The sequence below is a fragment of the Mugil cephalus genome, chromosome 15, assembly GCF_022458985.1.
Source record: "Mugil cephalus isolate CIBA_MC_2020 chromosome 15, CIBA_Mcephalus_1.1, whole genome shotgun sequence".
Taxonomy (NCBI): Eukaryota; Metazoa; Chordata; class Actinopteri; order Mugiliformes; family Mugilidae; genus Mugil; species Mugil cephalus.
In genome coordinates, this window is record NC_061784.1 from 380,216 (window position 1) to 400,394 (window position 20,179).

At 39.6% G+C, this 20,179-nt stretch overlaps 1 protein-coding gene across 4 annotated transcripts; it reads right to left on the reverse strand.

Annotated features, from left to right (window-relative positions):
• Positions 1-187: 187 nt before the first annotated feature.
• On the reverse strand, positions 188-8,841 carry LOC125021433 (transcriptional coactivator YAP1-like). 4 transcript variants are annotated; one of them, XM_047607502.1, is made up of 10 exons: positions 8,729-8,841; positions 8,561-8,604; positions 8,033-8,261; positions 6,703-6,902; positions 6,076-6,230; positions 4,492-4,593; positions 4,160-4,266; positions 3,872-3,990; positions 3,600-3,700; positions 188-3,078 (listed from the first exon to the last, which is right to left on the reverse strand). In XM_047607502.1, exons 3-10 carry the CDS (start codon positions 8,231-8,233, stop codon positions 2,897-2,899), a joined length of 1,167 nt encoding a protein of 388 aa, XP_047463458.1. In that variant the 5' UTR covers positions 8,234-8,261; positions 8,561-8,604; positions 8,729-8,841; the 3' UTR covers positions 188-2,896. The 4 variants fall into 4 exon arrangements, with proteins under 4 accessions (XP_047463458.1, XP_047463457.1, XP_047463460.1 ...); XM_047607501.1 differs by having other exon boundaries at positions 8,561-8,819; XM_047607504.1 differs by lacking the exons at positions 8,561-8,604; positions 8,729-8,841 and adding an exon at positions 8,350-8,532.
• Positions 8,842-20,179: the final 11,338 nt, after the last annotated feature.

Below are 20,179 nucleotides of genomic sequence, written 5' to 3' on the forward strand. Positions count from 1 at the left end.
TATACATAAATATTCTCTTTATTCTCTTTTTTACTATAATTTAACAGCAAACTCAAACCGCAAAAAGTGGAAGAAAAGCAAAAAAGACGATCATCTTAAATTATTAAAAAATATATATTTGAACTCAATGTGTACATACGGTTTATCATGAACAATACATACTACGCACACCAGACAGAACAATGTATTTAGGTGTATTTAAACGTTTATTAACAGAAATTCTTTTAAATGATTAAAAGGAAAATGTAAATTAATCACATGCATAAAAAGGTATACAAACAAGTCTGACTGCCTCCAAGCTCCCTGTAAATAAGATAATATTCATTATATGCAACATATATAGTTTGCATAGTTTGCAACATATATAAGTTTCAAGCATGGCAAGACAAATAAGGCTAGGTTGTGTTACATTATGTGTGTGATGTTTTGAATTAATAATTCACCTTTATATGTTTATATATGTTTACACACACACACACACACACACACACACACACACATATATATATATATACATATATATAAACAGGAAACTGGTTAGAAGAAATGCTTTCACAAACGATTAACAGCTTTAAATTCACAAAAAAACAATTCAGAAACAGCCCAGCAGAAAAAATACAATATACATATTACATATAGTAATTATAGTAGTTTAACTAAACAGAGAGAATTGTTGCTCTGCCTGGTGTTTGCAGCCCCAGATAGCTTTTGCAGTTAAAATAAAATTAACCGAGAAAGCACCATCCACGCTTAATATCCTTCTCTTCTGAGGAATCACAGCAGGGTCTTAAATGAATGGCTGTTCATAAAGATCTATATTTGTCCTCATCGCAGCATTGAAAAACATTTCTTAAAAAGTAGTAAACCTAAGCAGACAGAGAATTATAACACCATTATAATAGCAATCTAGTATCATATTAGCACTGACCAGGATTATTTTGTAGGCTACTTATATTTTTGTAGAATTTATTATTTTGTAGAATTTAGGTGTGTTTGTTCCTACAGTTTCAGACAGGTAATGTGTAAATGTCCATACCATTTGCAATTGTATTGGCATTATGTTCATGTACAATTCATTTATTTCCACTGTATGCAGTGTTTTGGATGAGATTTAAAAAACAACAACAAAAACAAAAAAAATGGATAGATTACCTACCTAAAATTATTTTCAAGAGGATATTCTGAAAAGCTTATTGTAATATTGCAAGCATTTTATTCATTTATTGGATTTGTTTTCCATCAACTGAAAATAATATTTTACAAAAAAAGATAATGCTAGTTATTATGTAGTTTTTATTACATAGTTTATGTACTTTTTATTACATGTATGACTATGTAACTGATACTGTTGCACTGACTACATAACCAAACACCAGCCAAGTGCAATATCTCAAGATGTAGCAAGGAAGCTAAAATGACTTACTCGTCCACCAGCAAGAAGGCCGGCTTTGGGTTTGTCTTGTCGCCTTTCATTTCGCAGATCTTTCACTCTAAAAACCAGTCTGGGATTAACTCCTGGTTGGTTAATCTCTGTTATAGTATAATACTAGTCTACTAGCCTGGCCTGAATGCAACCTGCGTTGATCTGATATAATCATCCACAAGTGGTGTATAACACTTTGGAGCACTGCACCACAAGACACCAACTATGGGTGTTCAAATAGCTCAGTGCCCAGAGGCAAAGAGACTGAAGTGGACAAGGTTGAAGAAGAGCCAAGAACAGCATGGCTGTCCACTTTGTAACACTTTGTAAACTAACAAGTATTATTCAGGTGATGCTCAGCTAACACCAACTTGTCTTCCGCTGTGGACAGTAAATTTGCTGGTCTGTACTGAGATGATTATTTCAGGTTGTTGTATGAGCAGCTGGTGGGCTGTTTTGCAGCCGCCTTCACTGCTCACACTTCAAGATTTAATTCATAGGAAACTTGTATTTACTAGTTTTAGTCACCGATGCCACTCTTGCCATTGCTCAACAAAAGTTACACAAAACTGTTTTAAAAAGGAAGACATGTCTAAGTCACTGCTTGTAAATCTTTCTCTTGGGGAAAAAAATATGATGGCAGTGAATGAACAGACATTTGGGAATATTAGGAATGTATCTGTAACAGTGGAAAATCTGAAGAATTATTTTGAGGGGATGCTGTCTGATTAGTTGATTATTTTCATTTTATGTAACAGGGTCAGTGGAAAAATATGTAAAAAGGCAAACAAGTGACTTCATTCTTAAACAAGGTGTGGATATAATAATTTTACAACTCAATGCAATCCAACATGAAAAAAAGCACCAATAAATACTGCCTTTGTGACATTTATGCTGGGGTGGGCAAAATTACTAGAAAGAAAGAAAGAAATGCTATCAACACAAGCTAAATCGGTCTAACAAAATCAAAAGGCGTGTCTTGTCCCGTGATGTTGCTGTGTTGCATTGGTGGATTTTGAAGAAGTTCAATGCTTGCAACCTCTCCAGTTTTAATCCATACAAATAGTAACCTTATTTATTTTTAATGCTTCTAAATATGAAAAAACAACAAGAATTCAACCATGTCCTTTGAACTGGTACTGTGTCAGCAAGGGGAAAGTCTTTTGGACAATTTTGTTCAATATCGTCAATCTCATCTTTGTTATTTTAACTGTTCTTGATCCACCTCTACAAACTATAAAATGTTCTCTAAAATTAGCATTTCCGTAAACACAGGTACAAAAAGAGAAAAATATTAGTGGCTTACCACCTTCTGTGAGAGGCCCGTTTTTCTGTTCTTCAGTGTGTGTGTAGCATATATTTTTTTTAGCAGTGTTATGTACCACTTTTGAAGCCAAAAATCCTTCAGAATTGTCAGTCATGTTGTGAACATGTGATGTCAAACCATATTTTACAAGAGGCGTGGTTGTGTGTCTATAGCCAGGTGAGCAGGCTGTCTCTGTCCATATGCGACCCAGAGAGAACAGTCTCCATGTCCATCAGGAGGTCAGAACCCAGTCCCTCTGGGATACTGGGCATTAGCTCATCGCCCTCAGACATCGGGAGCACAGGCATCGACTCCTGCAAGTTCATCAATGGGGGCTCTCCAGAGTCACCTAAACATGTTAGAGTAACTGAATAAATCTGTTTTTTTTTGTGCACAAAAACAGTTTTCAAAGTTTTCAAAGCTAAGACTTTCTTTTCATGTTATACGGGATTGTAGCTTTATTGCGGCTGACCCTGGGCCAGTACTGTATAAAATGCCAAATAGTTTGACAGATACATTCACCAGCTTCCTTCCATTCATCTCTGTATCATTACTGACACATTTTACACATGATTTCATCATGGGTTGCTAACAAAATAAAAGCAATTACACAGTTGTCTTGAAGTTGCTGTTGAAACATGCTTATTTCTCAAATAAATAAAGTATTACATGTACATGAGTCAATATCATGGTGTTATCTATCAATAAATAGGTGGTACATGTAGTACACTCTGTTTAACATTAATTTAGCTTAAAATAGATATATTTGCCACAGAGTTTGGATGATTATTCAAAGTCAGACTACTTAAACCCTCTCCTAAAAGTCTCCTTCTCTTAACCATCTTTTCTCATGTATTTAAGTAAATGTACCTGTGTCCATGTGATCCACAGAGTTTAACATGTGGTCTGATGTGCGGGGTAGACTGCTGACGCTCAGGCCGCTGTCAGTGCTTTCATTACGAGAGTGAGCACTACGGAAAAAAATAAATAAATAAATGTTCCATACATTAAAAAATATATTAAATACTGTACTAAATGATTCCCTATGCGTAATGAAATGTGCAGTTTAGAAGTTTATTATTAATAGGTTATGAATATTGTAGTTGCTTAATTAGCACATCTACGTGACACTTAAGACTCACCCATTAAGTGCAGTTTCATGGTTTGAAGCCCTGATCCTGACGTCAAGAGTTGGGACGAGTGTCTGTGCGCTCCTGTCATGGTCCATTCCTCCGAGCATCTGGTTCCTTTCTCCTGCCTCCTGCCACATAGACACAAAATACACTTGTATATATGTATAACTTAATGTAAAGCTTCATCATAGTCAGATTCTCAGCACAATACACAGCATAATGCAACCAGATGATAAAAGAAGATTTCTATACTGTGCAGATAATAATGGCTTCATTTTGCCTCAGAGTTTTTATGACCTGTGGCGGGATTTGCTGAGGCATGCCTTGCTTGCATCTTCTGAGCCTTTCCTTTTCCTGTCTTTGCTGCATTGCCAAGCCAAGGATGCCGGTGTTCATCTTCTGAGCTGGAAAATAAGGTTGATTAATTAAAAAAATACCTTTTTGAAAATGAATTAACCATTTTCTTGAGGTAAAACATTTCATGAATTATGAACATATATGAGGAAAACTTTTCAAAACTTTGGGATCTTTCTTTTGCCAAACAGCAACTTGTGATGGTGGAATAATATGTTTCTCATTGACAAACAAGAATTGTCAATTTAGGAGACACAGATTTGATAGTGTGCTACCTAGACGCGGGTCGACCCATGTGGTGGTCTTATTTATGTGATCGATGTAGTACACCTCTCCATCTGCAGTCACAGCCTGCTCCCAGCCTTCAGGCAGTGGACCTGAACAGCAGTGAAAGTACACAGTGAGAAGGCAAATGGTAGATGGAGCCCATGGAGTGTTGTGTGTTTGTGTAACTTCTATTGAGTAATTTTTTTTTTTTAATAGAAGTAAAGGTTAGTGTAATGAAAGTAGTGGAGTTCAAATGTACCAACCTACAGTATGTGCCTTGCTTAATTCAATAAGTATTAAACACTAAGAGTATGTAACACTGTCAATGCCCACAGTGCTTGCTAGGTTTTATTCTTAAACGATCTGTTCAGTCAAATGACACTAAAACCATGAACAGCATTACCTATTTACAGAAATTGGTTGTTCTGGACAATCCACCAAGCACATTATGGAAGGTTTTGATTAGTACTGTTTATTTCAGGAGAAAGGACTTCCACTGAAAATGTTTCATAAAAAAGCTCTTTGCTTGATAATATTTAAGACAGAAATCGTAAAAAGGTGATATAACAGAAAAAGGTATAAACACAAATTAACATTATCATCCATACTGAGTTGTGCTTCTGATTACAGAATTACAAATATTAATCAAGTATTCAGTCTCTTTTAGCTCGGTTTTAGTCTTTACCAACTCCTGGATTAAAATATTAGAATTTTTAGCTTCTAAATGCACCACTTAGTACATTAGATAGGTGCTAACTGAGCTCAACAGGCAGCATACAGAATATTTTTTATAACTTTTGACTAAACACAGTTTCTTGTCACATCAAAAGCTGTGAGAATGAACCAAAACCAAAATGTTATATCCAGAAAAAAGAATGAACTACAGTTCAATAAAAAGCTCCCTGTAGTTGAGGAAACTTGAAATTAGATCATTTCTTTGTGTCGATAACTACTGCCTCTGAAACAGTTACTGCTACTATAATTGTTCATTCTGTTGATACATAACTTAACAAAATCCAAAACCCACAGGCCATATTTTGTGCAAATGTGATATGTATATAGATATGTATTGAGTTAGCTAAAGTCAGTGTGTTAATGTGAGGCCCCTGGAGGCCCCTTTTTCCATGAGCAGCATCCTTTTTCTCTCCCTAACACTTATTGGAGAAATATATTGGATTTATTGATGCCCAGAATAATCAGGAAGAGTGACTACAGAGAGCAAAATACTGCATCAATTGACATGAAACTATATTTCAAAGACAGTCAAGAAGAGAAAATACCTCAGCCATTTTATTTGGATGACTGAAAAGAAGCTACAAAAGCTGCATTTTAAAACCCCTGATTTCTCCGGAAAGGAAACCTGACAGCCTCACCTCATCAAGGTGAGGCAGTTTAAGTTCAGCCTCGACTTTAATCAGTGAATGTGATGGTTCCCACCAAAGTCACCAGATCTGTGGAAGTAGAGACCAAATGGGAATACCACCCTGATCTGCTGGAGATGAAGTTGAACTATGTAAATCAGGCCTGTGCTTTAAAAATGAATGAACAGTGACAAGGGGCATAAAAATAAACAAACAAAAACATTGTGATACCTGTCTCTGGGTTGATGTTTTGTGGTTGTGTAGTGGGTGCTGAGTTGCTGAGAGAGTGGGCATGGACAGGGGCACCAGAGATAGGATGCTGTGGCACAGCCGACTGAAGCTGCGAAAGACGGGGGTCGTGCCAAGTGGTTGTTTTATCCCGATGACTGAAAACACACAACAAGTCTAAACGTATCTGTATCTGTCAAAGCACTCTAACATGATGGATCACAAGCGAGAAGCATGTTTTTGCTTCAAACCTGCTTGACCTGTAGGACCAGATGCGCATATACATTTACACACTTTACACTTATGTAAATTACAGCGGCCTCTGGTTGCAGAACTAGGTGAAATCATTTCCGTTTCTATGCAAGTCATTAGTGTGAGTATTGGTCTCATCTCTGTCTGTACCAGCACTACTGCATCCTTTTTCACCATGTAATTTTAGGGTGATTTGCCACCTTGAGCTTTGAAATTGTGGTACTTTTTACCCATTTCTGATCAAAACAACCTATTATCAAAACCTTGTCTTCTTTAGCTGAACTAAACAGGATGAGGGCCACTGTGAGACTGATGCGAATAGATGTGACTTGCAGAGCAGCAGATGGAAGTCATTGATAAAGTGAAGATAGACCTTACTTGAGGAAGTAACGCTGGCCAGTGGGTGTTTTGGCCATTTCCCAGCCAGGGGGGAGTGGCACATCATCGGGTATGATAGGTGTTGCTGATACATCTGCTGCTTGAGTGGAGAGGGAGTTAACTGGGAGAGAGGCAGGGGAGGAATGGGCGCGGACATGATGAGGAGTGAGGGAGCCGCACACGCCTCCATCCGAACTGGCCTGACGAGAAACAAGCAGGGTTAACAACTCTGCCACAAAACCACAAACGACAATCACAAACCTAAACTGGCAGGACAAGAAAAGGTTTTGATAATAACCGAGAGTGGGCGGAACAGCAGTACGGCTCATTCACACACCCAGATGCTTTACTAATCATGAAGATCTGATTAACATTACAACAAATTATTTTAGTACAGCTGACTTGAAGTTAAGTGAACATCAGTCAGCAATTATACAGATACTGGTATTAATCAAGTCAGACAATTATCAGAAACTGAGATTTTACCCAGAAAATAATGGGTTTCAACAGGGCTGAATACACACAGGACTACACAGATAAATATTTAAAACACCACAAAATACAAAGACTTGGTGAACCCTGAACCATGTGATAATTTTAAGGGTTGCTGTAATAAAACAAAAAGTGTGAGTGAATTCTTTCAATCAGAATAATTAAAGGTTTACTAATGTTCATCACTTCTCTTTGCCATAGCTTGTGACCTTTCCACAGCTTACTATCCTAGATCATTTTGCTCTTTGGGTAGTGAATAGAATGTACAAAAAACAGCTACACAAAAAAAAAATTGAAGGATGCTTTTACTCGATTAAGTAAAATCATCCAAAAATATTTTTATAATTAAATAAGAATAATTTCATTAATGTCTCTGGTTTCACCATGTCAAATGTTACTATTTAATGCTGTTCAATAGAGCAACTATCCAAATATCCATATTTCCCCTTGGAAATCAGAAAAGCCTCATCTTTTTCAATGTCATTAGTAAAGTGTAAAGTGAGTAAAGTGAAACAAATACAAGACAATACATCAGATTGTGGGAACTGCAATGGAGACTGTTTTTTAAAATCACTATTTGTTTAAATTTTATAGAGTGAAGGAAGGGGAAATAAAGATCAATAACTATAACTAAATCAAAATCAGTATTGAGATTAGCTAACTGACCAGTTATCTGCTAATTATGTAATGATTTCATGTACATTTAATATATCTGATGTAGACCCCAGACACACATCAGGTATTTGATTGCTTTGTTTCAGTATTATTCTGGCCTCAGCAGCGAGTAGTCTACTCTGTGAATTAACATGGTAAAGTTAAAAGTTATGGCTGTCAGTACTTGTCTGGAGTGGCCCCGAGGCTCGGGCTGCCTGAAAAATGAGTCCGGTAGTTTCCTCATCCTCATGGGCAGAGACTGCTGCCTGGCAGCCTTGCTCGGGTTGGTCACCGCGTTGAAGAGGGCCTCCAGCTCCGTCAGCGAGTCCCCGCGCACGTGCACGATTTGCTGCCCGGCCGGAGGCGCGCCGCGGTGCGCGTCCATGTTGCCAAAGTTTAGTGTCGAAATAAATCTGTCGAAAAAGTCCAATTGCGTAATGAAACAATGATAATAAAGTTGAGAACAAGATGCGTGTTGGCGTTATGATCGGATTTGTTTACACTTTTTTGTCTTCCAATCTCCTCCATGCACCCCCACCCCTAGATTTTTCTGTGTCGTTCTGTATCTGTTTAAATATGTAACATCTCGAAAGTCAATCAGCTGTGAAAACAACAACTACCCTCGGATAAAGAAGTCGAAAGAGTGTAACTTAAAGCAGCGATCGCTGACAAAAAATCAATCTCAGCAGTGCACAACATGCCTCCCACATACCTTCAAGCAGCCAGACCGCCCCCTCTCCCTCTCCCTGCGTATTCCTGCAGGAGAAAAATAAGTCGGATAATTAAGAGCCTCGGAAAGACATACACACTGGCAGGCGCTGATTTCTCGATGCAAACGTTCAACCGAAATCTCTGTAGAGTAAAAGAAATAAACATGTACTTGAAACCAATTCAGAAAAGGTGATTTCAGCGAGACTTCCAAACTTTTTTCTCATCCACCGTTCAGTCTAGATTCATGTGATAGTGCAGAGGGGCGGGGTTGCAGGGTTTAAAGCCGCCGCAGGAGTTGCAAGGGAAGTACTTTCAGGGACAGAAATCCATCAGTACAAAACTTAGAAATCCATATGGTTTTATTTACAGATCTGAACAGATCAATTTTAGTCCTGATAATAAAAGGAAACGAAAGATGTTTGACAAATACTTTTAAAATTTTCCACTTAGCGCAGATTTCGTAAGGAAATCTAGGGGCAAGCAACAGAGGTGACAAGACACAACCATAGAGGACAGAATTGAGAGATTAATTGAAGTCACTGGGCGCGTCTGGCTCGTTTGGGGCGTTGTAGGGGGAGAAGTGGGAAACTCATCTCATCTTCTCATCTCAATTTGTCATCTCATCTTCTACTACCGCTTGTCCTCAGTATGGTCGCGGGGATTATTGAAGCCTATCCCAGCTGTTTTCGGGCGAGAGGCGGGGTGAATTGGGAAACTGCCCCGAGAAAACATCCGCCCCAGATGAGCCTGTTTGTCCCGTTAAGGCACCAGGCCACAGTGAGCTGCCCTCTAGTGGAAAACATGCGTTAAACTGGAGGTCAGCCGGTCAACAGATTGGTTTTAAGCAAAAAAAGGTCTGGAGCATCACCTTTAGTGATGTGCACCTCTTTACAAGAGAATCCAATAATTCTAGACATATTTGTATACGTAAAGTCACCGCTCACTGACATGAAAAGTGGTACCGCTTTCACATTGAGGCATGAGCGAAATTCTGCATGGGCCAGGGCACATAAATCAGGCTTGGAAACTGACTGGCTTTATTTTAGACAATTGAGAAATAAATTTACTTCTCTTCTCCGACATACAAAGGCTGAGTTTTACTTATCCACGACTACTGACAGTTTAAAAAATCCAAAGAAATTTTGGAAAGCATTTAAATCTTTATTGTCTACCTCTGACTTAGTAAATCTTCCATTCAGTATGCAAACTAATGGAAACAGAGTAACTGACAGAACAGACATACTAAATTGTTTTAACAAACATTTAATTTCCTCTGGGTTCTTGTTTAACTCTGAAACTCCCTTTAAACAACCCACACCTGGTGAAAAGGCTTCTAATAACCCTCCACCGGTTGATAGGACCCCTAGAAACATTCAGGCTTTTAATTTTACACCTTTTTCTACAGTAGAGGATGCTAAAGCTCTTAAAAAACTTGATCCTAAAAAATCCCCAGGACCAGATAATTTGGAGCCTCTGTTTTTAAAACTGGCATCTGAAATTATAGCTGTTCAATTGTGTTACATTTTCAATCTTAGTTTATTGACCAATGTAATTCCAAAAGTCTGGAAATCTGAATTTGTTATCACCCTTTTGAAAGGAGGTGATCCAACTATTTTAAACAACTATAGGCCTATTTCTAAACTGCCTGTTCTGGCTAAGGTACTAGGATTCCTTGTCAGTGAACAAGTAAAAGAATACCTGGCCAGTAATTCTATCCTATCGATTTCTCAGTCAGGATTTTGCAAAACACATAGTACTAACACTGCAGCCTTGAATGTAATAAATGACATAACTGAAGCCTTAGAAAATAAACAGTGTTGTCTTTCTCTTTTTATAGATTTTTCTAAGGCCTTTGATACCGTGGACCATGACATTTTGATTGAACGTCTTGCAGCAGCTGGGTTTTCTGTACATGCAGTTGGATGGTTTGCAAACTCTTAAAGACAAAAGCCAGGCTGTCCAGTTAGAAGGTGTCTCTTCTGAGGTATCGTTTGTCCACAATAGGGTGGCCCAAGGTTCAGTACTAGGCCCTTTGTTATTTATTTTGTAAATAAATAATATTGGAATGAATATCTCAAATGCAGCCTTTCATTTTTATACTGATGACACAGTCATATATTGCTTTGAACCCACACCTGCAGAAGTGTTTGCATATCTGCAGAATGGATTTAATAGAGTGCCATGAACAACTCTGCCAACTGCAACTTGTTCTAAATGCTGATTAAAAAAAAATGTACGTAAAAGACGTTTTTCACTCATTCTAAATCAGCAAGATCAGGTCAGTCTGTCATTGTAGTAATGACCAGTAATGGTCAACAAATTGAACTTGTATCTACCTTTAAATATCTGGGGTTCTTGATTGATGATTACTTGTCTGACTTGCACATATTCAGTATAATGTAAAGAAGCTGAAGCTTTTACTTGGATTTTATTTTAGAAATAAGTCATGCTTTTCTTTAAGGGTGAAACAGAGACTAGTGGAGTCAACCTTTCTTCCAATTATTAATTACGGGGATGTGTTATATATGAATGCCTCTACTCAATGCCTCTATACAGTATGCTGGGTAGTGCGTATCATTGTGCTTTGAGGTTTATTACAAACTGTGGAGCTCTAACTCATCATTGTGTCTTATATAGTAAAGTAAATTGGCTATCTTTATATGTGCACCAGCTATTCTTCAGATGACTCCATCTTATTTATCATCCCTTCTAATTTTGAATAATAGGGCCTACAGTCTCCGCTCCCAGGATTTTGATCATTTTACTGTTCCTAAGGTCCGAACATAAATGGGGAAGAAAGCTTTTAGATTTTCTGCTCGGAATACATGGAACATCTTGCAATCAGAGCTCAAACTCCACAATCTGGTATCTCTGAATGTATTCAAATCCATGACAAATTCCATTACATCCAGACTTCAGGAGTGTAAATGTTTTATTTGAGTCATTGTTATTTGTATATACATGTATTGGATCAATGTGATTATGTGTTGAAACTTTTTGTGCTGCCATTCTTGGCCAGGTCTCTCTTGCAAAAGATATCTTGGATCTCAATGGGACAAACCTGGTTACATAAAGGTTATAATAATAATAATAATTTAAGAGACCAAAAAGACCAAAATGTGTGCATTATCGAATATGGTGGGCCAGCCTGGTGTAAAGTCAGGGCAGATTTTTTGTTCCAGTCCGCACCTGGCTGTATATAATGTAATACACATCACCAGCCGTTAGATGGCAGTAGCTCTCCTTAACACTTCCAACTTGACTTGAAAAACTATGAGGGAGATTTTGTGAATAGGAAATCCTTTCACAGCATTAATGTTCAGGTGTACATGACTTTTTGACATATTTGAACACTGTACATTGTTTGTGGTGTGCATTGATTGGTTTAATAGTCTACATCTTCATGCTCTGCAATGCTGACTACCTGATCAGCAATGTTGTGGCAGAGTGGCCTGGCTCGATCCATGACTCCCCAATCTTTCGGTCCTTTGCAATCTATCGACACCTGTCACAAGGTGGCGCACTTAACATTTATTAATAACCACTTTCAACATCATGGCTGTGTCAAGAATGTCTCCACTGAACTCTATTTATGAGGTTGGGATGACATTTTGTATTCACAGGTGAATTTTCTGGTGTACTGCTGGGGGACAGATTGTATGCCAGCCAGCCTTTTAGCCTCACACCATATTCAGACCCCCAGGAAGCACAGCAGACACATAATAATGCCCCCAGCAGGACAAGGGCTGGATGGAGATGATCTTTTGCCTCCTGAAGGAGCACCTCCAATGTCTACAACATCTAAGGTCAGCCCAGACAGGACACGTGACACCAATGTGGCCTGTGTTTCAATATCTGAAATATCTGATATCCTGGATATCTGAATCCTACTTTTGTGCAACGAGCCCCAGAGGGCTAATTAGGCTGATTGGTGACTCTAAATTGACCCTAGTGTTGTTTGTCTACCCCGCCTCTCGCCCAATGCCAGCTGGGATAGTCTCCAGCAACCCCTGCAACCCTAGTGAGGATTAAGCAGTATGGGAGATGAGAAAAGAAACGGCAATTAAGACAGGATTGGAGACACCTTTTTTTGACTTACTATATTGATCCCCAAGGGGAAATTCTGTCATGCTGTTTGACCCATCCATTTGTTCACACACAGTAATGTGTAGCGAGCAGCAGCTCCTCGGGTGGGTGCTCAGGGCACCACAGCCATGGACAGGGTGGGAGGCGAACCTGTGACCTGTGCCTCTCACTACTGCGCCACAGCAGTGAAGTGAATATACTTCAAGTAACAAACACTTATTGATTTGTCTTCATGTACAGTAGCCTATGTGGGGAAATCATAGTGCTGGGGCTACTTACTGTGTCGTTGATCTAATGTTGGTGAATTGACCATAAATATATTAGCTGTGGATCATTTAGCAGAAAAACTGTAATCCTTAAACTGACGTACTACGGAGCCCCTAAAGGGACATGCAAAAAAAAAAAAAAAAGTTTCAGGTGCACACCTGAAAGGTTCGCATGAGCACACAAAACTTTTCTGGTGCGCACCTGAAAATTTCAGGTGAACACTCAAAACTTTTAGGTGCACACCTGAAAGTTTCTCGTGTGCACCAGAAAAGTTTTCTTGTGTGCATTCCCATATGAAAATGTCAGTACATGAGTTAACTCGTTCATATTTTGACATGGGACTGCATTAAGAAGACATAGCTACTTTGCTTTGCTCAAAGAATTTTGAGGTCATGTAGTCTTATTTTTCGGTGCAGGGGATACATCGCTTTGAATCGTGTAGACAGGCAAGCATCAAAAACGTTTGAAACAAGGTAGTTAAAGCTAGCAATGCTGTACAATACATCTCATCTCATCTTCCATAACGCATAATCCTCACTGGGGTTTGCTGGAGCCTATCCCAGCTGTCATGGGGCGAAGTAGCGGGGCACACCCTGGACAGGTTGCCAGCCTATCGCTGGGCTAACACAGAGACAAACAACCATCCACATTCACACACACACACCTAGGGTCAGTTTAGGGTCATCCTTTAGCCTAACAAGAATGTCTTTGGAGGTGGAGAAAACCATCAATGCTAACCACCGAGCCACTGTGCCACCACTTGTACAATATATGTATTTCTATATTCATATATCTAAAATTACCATTTACATTTACCTTATTGTCTTTCAGTTGGTTAATGACACTATCAGGTATAGTTGAGCACCAGAAAGTTTCAGGTGTGCACCTGAAAGTCTCGCATGCTCACCAGAAAGTTTCAGGTGCGCACAAAGGACACGAGTCACGTTGGTAAGACGAGTTGATTATCTGAAAAAAAAAGTGTTAGCACCTACCATCGTCATCCATGCTAATGGTAGCTCTGTGGCTAACAGGCTAACTACCTACCTTCCATTGGGAGAGCCGCTGCAGTTCTAACATCGGAGTGCTGGGCTTTGACAAACACAGAGCAATGGTTTCTCTGGCATGAATAGTCCTCTAAGTGTTGGAGTAACTGAGCATACTTCTTTTGATACCTCTAAGACAACTTCTAACTTTCTATTTCTATGTTTCTATGTCATTTGCACATGATTTTGCTATAGTTGTGATTTATATTGAATATATATAAATGGTCACTTACCGTGAATATTGTTGAGACACGGTTCACAGAAACAGCTAAATATTTGAGCACTTAAATGATTAGTGCTCTTATTTGATGCATTTGATGAATGTTGTACAACTAAAATAAAAAATAAATAAAAAAGAACTGAAGTTTTGAGATCTGTTGAGATTTAACATTAACATATGAGGTTAAAGCAATATAATGATTTTTGACATTTAAAACCTTAAACGATGCATCTGAGAATCCAATGTAAATTATATGACCTTATACATAGGGCAGGTTTTTTTGAGAGGACGGAGGGAATCCGACGGACCAGGACCAGATCCTAGTTGCGACAGATGGCGAGCCAACTACTTTGAGGGAGAACCACCACAAAGGAGATACACACTCACACCATACATTCACATTACACCCCACTGGACTTTTAAAATCAGGTGCACCTGCAACAACTTTCTTTATTTAGTGTGTGCACACTTATTCTTTTATTTTGGGTAATTTGGGTCTTTATTTTATTGTTGCTCAACACATTGGCTCCTTATGAATTTAGTATCTTCTGATCCTGGCCAGAGTATTATAAATATTCCGAGTTGTTATTATACTGTAACACACTTTTAAATCGCAGTGTTATGGGCTCTGTGACGTGTGTGATGCTGAACAGAGTACTACCATTCAAGGCCTTAGTCTTGATGGGTTGAGGAAGAGTCTTTGTCTTCAACCCCAGCTTTTTGGCTATCTTCCAGTCTATTAAGCTTTCATCAGCCCCTGAGTCAATTAAAACATCCAATTCAATGGCTGTGGTGTTGTGTTTTACCTTGATGGAGGTCAAACTACGTGGAACAGAACCTGAAGCAGTGGATTGGCTCTTGGGGTGAGCAGCCTTGGCCGGTCTGACGACCACAAGATGTCCGGATTCCCCACAGTAAAAGCACTGTCCCTCCTTGAAGCGACGTTGTCGTTCCGCCTGTCGTTCCGCCTGGGTTCCTCACCTCCTATAGGAGGAGGGCTCCCCGACGTGGGGTCATGAGCGGTGCATTCAATTGCAATTAGAATATTTAAACTCTGGATAATGTTTTTTAACCACTTCTGCTTCACGTCGTCTTACAGGCCGAGGTCACGGAATGCCAAACCAGATGCTCTGTCATGCATCTCTGACCCTGAGCCCAAGGCCAAGGAACCAAACCCATCCTTCCACTGAACCATTTGGTTGGAGCAGTTACTTGGCTGATAGAACAGGTCGTGAAGCAAGCGATTGGAGATACGCATCCACCTACTGGGTGCCCAGAGCATCGTTTGTTTGTTCTTGTTGATTTGCGCCCACAGGTTCACAGATTCACTGGGCTCACACCTCATGGCTAACTTTTTCTAAGATGGCACATGATGGCACAAGATGAGCACCTGCCCACCAGGTGTTCCTGCCAGCCTTCCCACAGTCTTGACCAAAATCGCTATTTGGATTTTGCCCCATTTCCTCCTAAAGAGAATTCTTTCACTCGTAAGTTTTTCATAGTGATTTTCTTTTGTGTCTCACTTAGGTTTTTGAGTTTTTGCGATTTTTAGTTTACGTTTTTTCGAAAGAAGTGGTATTTTTTTTTCTTTTTTGGCAGTTTTTTTTCATAGCCTGCTTGTTTTCTTTGTTTTGTATTTTGAACCTGTGCTTTCGTATTAAAGACTGTTATCAAGGAACCCTAACCCTGCATATGCGTCCTCCTGAGTCCTTGCCTGGTCGTGACAAACAACTAGATGTAATGTGTTGTGAGTCAATTGTACGCTCTAGTACCACTTTATTTTCCCATATAGCCATATATATGTGTGTGTATATGTGTGTATATGTGTGTGTGTGTATAATTTTTTTACAAATACTTATTTTGGACAAATAGTTAAAATTATTTGTGTTCAAGAATAAGACAACCATCCTATCAAAGAGCTGAGGCCTGTATCATGAAGCAGGATTACGGGTTTAGCGAGGTAACTTCAGGGTTAATCCTGGGTTTCCGGTATCGCAAAACTGGATTCATTCTTATTGACCTACGTTATGGTAACTTACTCTGAACGGCAAACCTGCTTTGGGTCAGGTTAACTTTCAGGATTTATCTGAATCTGATAAAAGTCTTCACCCACCGGCCAATGAGCTGTTCATGAAAGAATCACGTGCCCTTTCATTGAAAACCCGATTGAGATTGGAGCCCAAATAATATGCAGTCACTGAGCCCAAACTGCGAGAAGAGCGTTACCCCGTGAACGCATCTTCCATGACATAATCACACAAAGAAGAGGATATTTTAGCCATTTGTCCCCGCTAAGATCAAACACAGCTCAAAATCAGGATAATTTCATTCAGGCCAACAAGTTGATGTATTGATATGATGTAACTGGATCATCAACTTCCATCTTTATTGTAGCCCATGTAACATTATAGAATTAAGAAATCCAACCCCCTCGATGAAATGATATTTTTGTGCTTGGTTTTTGTCTGCTCCCACGTTCTTTTTACTCCAGAAGGGTTACATCTGGGGGAATGACACTAATTGTCATACACGCGATGCAGTGCAGTGATTGGGTTTCTTGGCTTTGTTAACTCTAAACTAATTGTGCCATTGATGTGTAATTTGCGAATTTATGCAATCTGCAATCCTTCACCATGCCTTATGGCGTCTCTTCAATGTAGCCGCGGTGTTTCACTTTTCGAGATTTCGAGTGAGATTTACTTTTTCTTCTTCATATTTGAGTAGTATCAGTCTTTGCTCCTCGTAGGAGACGTATGCTGTCCTTTTTGCTGGCAAATCAGCGCTTATAATTGTGATTGGTCTGCTGGCTTGGAATCCGCCCTTATACGTGCGTGTTCACCGATTCACAACAACACAAATCTGGATTGATTTAGCGAGTTCATAACGAGCATCGTGATATAGCTTATCGAGATCATCACAGGCCTCTGCCTTTCCTCATGTGACCACAGTGAATATTTGTACACCTTGAGTGACAGGGGGGAAGAGTCTCGGCTCACAGAGGAGGCTCTGACTGGATGAAATGCGACTTAACTGCATCATTATTTTTGTCAAATAGATTTATAACCTTAACCAGGTTGAAGAAGCAACATATATATTTTGTGAAGTGTGAATGTGTTTGTTTGACCGTGAGATTATTCCATCACATTAGTATTGAGACGTCCGCAGTCAGGTTCTCTAATGTTACTATTCATCGTATTCGTTAGCTCAGTAATTCCAACTATAATGTACTGGTAACAGGGGCGGACTGGCCATTTGTATGATCTGGAGAATCACAGAACGGCTGGTACTCCAGTAACTGTAATCACAAAGTTACCTGTGTAGTGTGTGTGTGTTGTTGTAAGTTAGCACAGTTAGCCTGTGTGTGAGAGATTAATGCGCGTTTCGCGCGCATGTTTGTGTATCCTACTACTCTTCCTGTGTGTATTTGTAAGTGTAATAACATAATGGTACCTGTGTGTTTGTGTGTGCGTGTGTGTATATCTGTATTTACAAATTTACCTGTGTGGGTGGGAAGGTGTGTGTATTGGTGTGTGTTGTTGTAACATAAATGTATGGGACACAGGGATCAGCTGTATTAACAGCAGAGACCACAAAATAATGAACTGGTCTCAGCTGTGGCCCAGAGCCGCGGCTCAGGGGTTGCCGAGGCAACTCACAGTGGTTGTCAATGATGATGGAAGCGCGCAGAGCCGAGACACAGAAAAGAACTAGATTTCGCTGGTCTCACATTTGGGCTTACTGTGACAAAACGGTAGCTCCTATCAGAAAAGCAAGCAGACCGTGGGCGTTGTAATTTAACAAGAAATGTAAAAAAAAAAAAAAAAAAAAAAAAAAAAAAAACAAGAAATGTATGAAAATAATTGTAAACGTACTTGGATTTATATCGGTAATCATACCTACATCCGTACACGGCACATACATTGTACCCAGCCATTGTTATGACTAGAAATGAGGATTATTTTAAATAACCGACAGACGCCCGTGGCAAACACATGTTTGTCTCCTGTAGCCATGGTAACGACCCCTCCCTCTCCCTCCGACCGCCCCAAAGCGGACCGCGAGAGAGAGACCGACGTGGAGGAATAGGGAGATTTACCCGTGTGTCACTGGTCTCACATTTGGGCTCACTGTGACAAAACGGTAGCTCCTATCCGAAATAATAGTTAATAGTTACTAATAATAATAACACTAACAAAAACAATGGGGTTCCTGCAGCTTTGCTGCTTGGACCCACAATAATAATAATAAGAAGAAAACGTAGAATCACAATGGGTTCCTCCCAGCTTCGCTGCTTGGACCCCAATAAGAAGAAAATGTAGAAAAACAATGGGTTCCAGCAACATCCCTGCTTGGACCCCAAGAATGATAATAATAAGAAGAAAACATAGAAAAACAATGGGTTCCAGCAGCTTCGCTGCTTGGACCCCAACTAGAAAATTCCCTCTGGGAATTTTTGAAGGGGCTACAGGCTAATGCCGGGGTTACCATCTCTGTCGACATGGGAGTTAGCACAGTTAGCATATATTTACCACAATTAGCTTACAGTTAGCACACGGTTACCACAATTAATACACTTAACCCACATTTAACACAGTTAGCCTACATTTAGCACAGTTACTTACGGTTAGCACAGTTAGCCTGTGTGTGAGAGATTAATGCGCGCTTTTGCGCATATCTTTACGTATGCTACTACTCTTCCTGTGTGTATTTTTAACTGTAATAACATAAAGGTACCTGTGTGTTTGTGTGTGTTTGGGTGTTGCTATCACCGTAATTGCAAAGCTACCTGTGTGAGTGGGGAGGTAAGTGTTGTTGTAACATAAATGTATGGGACACAGGGATCAGCTGTATTAACAGCAGAGACAACAGATTAATGAATTGGTCTCAGCTGTGGCCCAGAGCTGCAGCTCAGGGGTTGCCTTGGCAACTCACAGTGGTCATCGATGACAACAGAAGCACGCGGAGCCGGGACACAGAAAAGAGCTAGATTTCCCCCTTGTCGCTGGTCTCACATTTGGGCTTACTGTGACAAAACGTACGCTCCTAACAGAAAAGCAAGCAGACCGTGGGCGTCCTGAAGAATTTGATATGTTTTTTGTCCTTGTAGAGTAAATATTTTGGACACACTCGCGAGTTAAAGACAAATGTCTTTTCTCCGTCTTTCAGAAAATCTTTACATTGGAGTGAATGGAGAAGAGACAGGTACTTTACCGTGAACAGAGTTTCACAGTTTAAATTATGTACGTCTCACTGCTTTACTGAGCACATTGTGAGAGACACAACAAGTTTGTCTACAATTGTAGAAAAAATCATGTGTCTAGTGTGTAAATTGTGGCCGGGACGGGCGTGTAAAGAGAACAATTTCAGGCGATTTCACACACGCTCTCTCACTCTAAGTAGCAACATTCCGCACTCTAAAATGAGTTTTTTCGAAAAAGATCATGGTCATTGAACAGGGATTGATTAACAATGATAAGACATATAAAAACAAGGAAATAATACTCCAATAAACAAGGCTTGTGTCTACATTTTCAAGTTTAAATGAAGTCTGTAGGTGAGAGTATGCCTGAGCAGTAGACCTGTGAAAAACTGTGTTTTTTTCAGCCGTCCCATAACACTAACAAAAACAATGGGGTTCCAGCAGCTTCACTGCTTGGACCCCCAATAATAACACTAACAAAAACAATGGGGTCCTGCAACTTCGCTGCTTGGACCCCAATAATAATAATAATAATAATAATAATAATAAAAAACGTAGATTCGCAATAGGTTCCTCGCCGCTTCACAAAAAAACAGCCCGCAACCTCCAGAGCAAGCCTGAGGGTGATGGTGGCAAGGAAAACTCCACTGCTTTTTAACAGGAAGAAACTTTGAGCAGAACCCAGCTAATATGGAGGGACCCATCTGCCGAAGGCTAGCCGGATAGAAACGTTTAATGGTAATACCGTTCAACGAAACCACATGTTTCGGGTCAAATACAATGAATTCAGTTTTGTCTGAGTTT

Coding starts and splice junctions, on each gene's coding strand:
- LOC125021433 (XM_047607502.1), bottom strand. CDS start 8,233: ATGGACGCGCACCGCGGCGCGCCTCCGGCCGGGCAGCAAATCGTGCAC. Junction 3,991..4,159: donor CTCAGCAAATCCCGCCACAG/GTCATAAAAACT, acceptor TCTATGTGGCAG/GAGGCAGGAGAAAGGAACCA. Junction 3,701..3,871: donor CATGAAACTGCACTTAATGG/GTGAGTCTTAAG, acceptor TTTTTTCCGTAG/TGCTCACTCTCGTAATGAAA.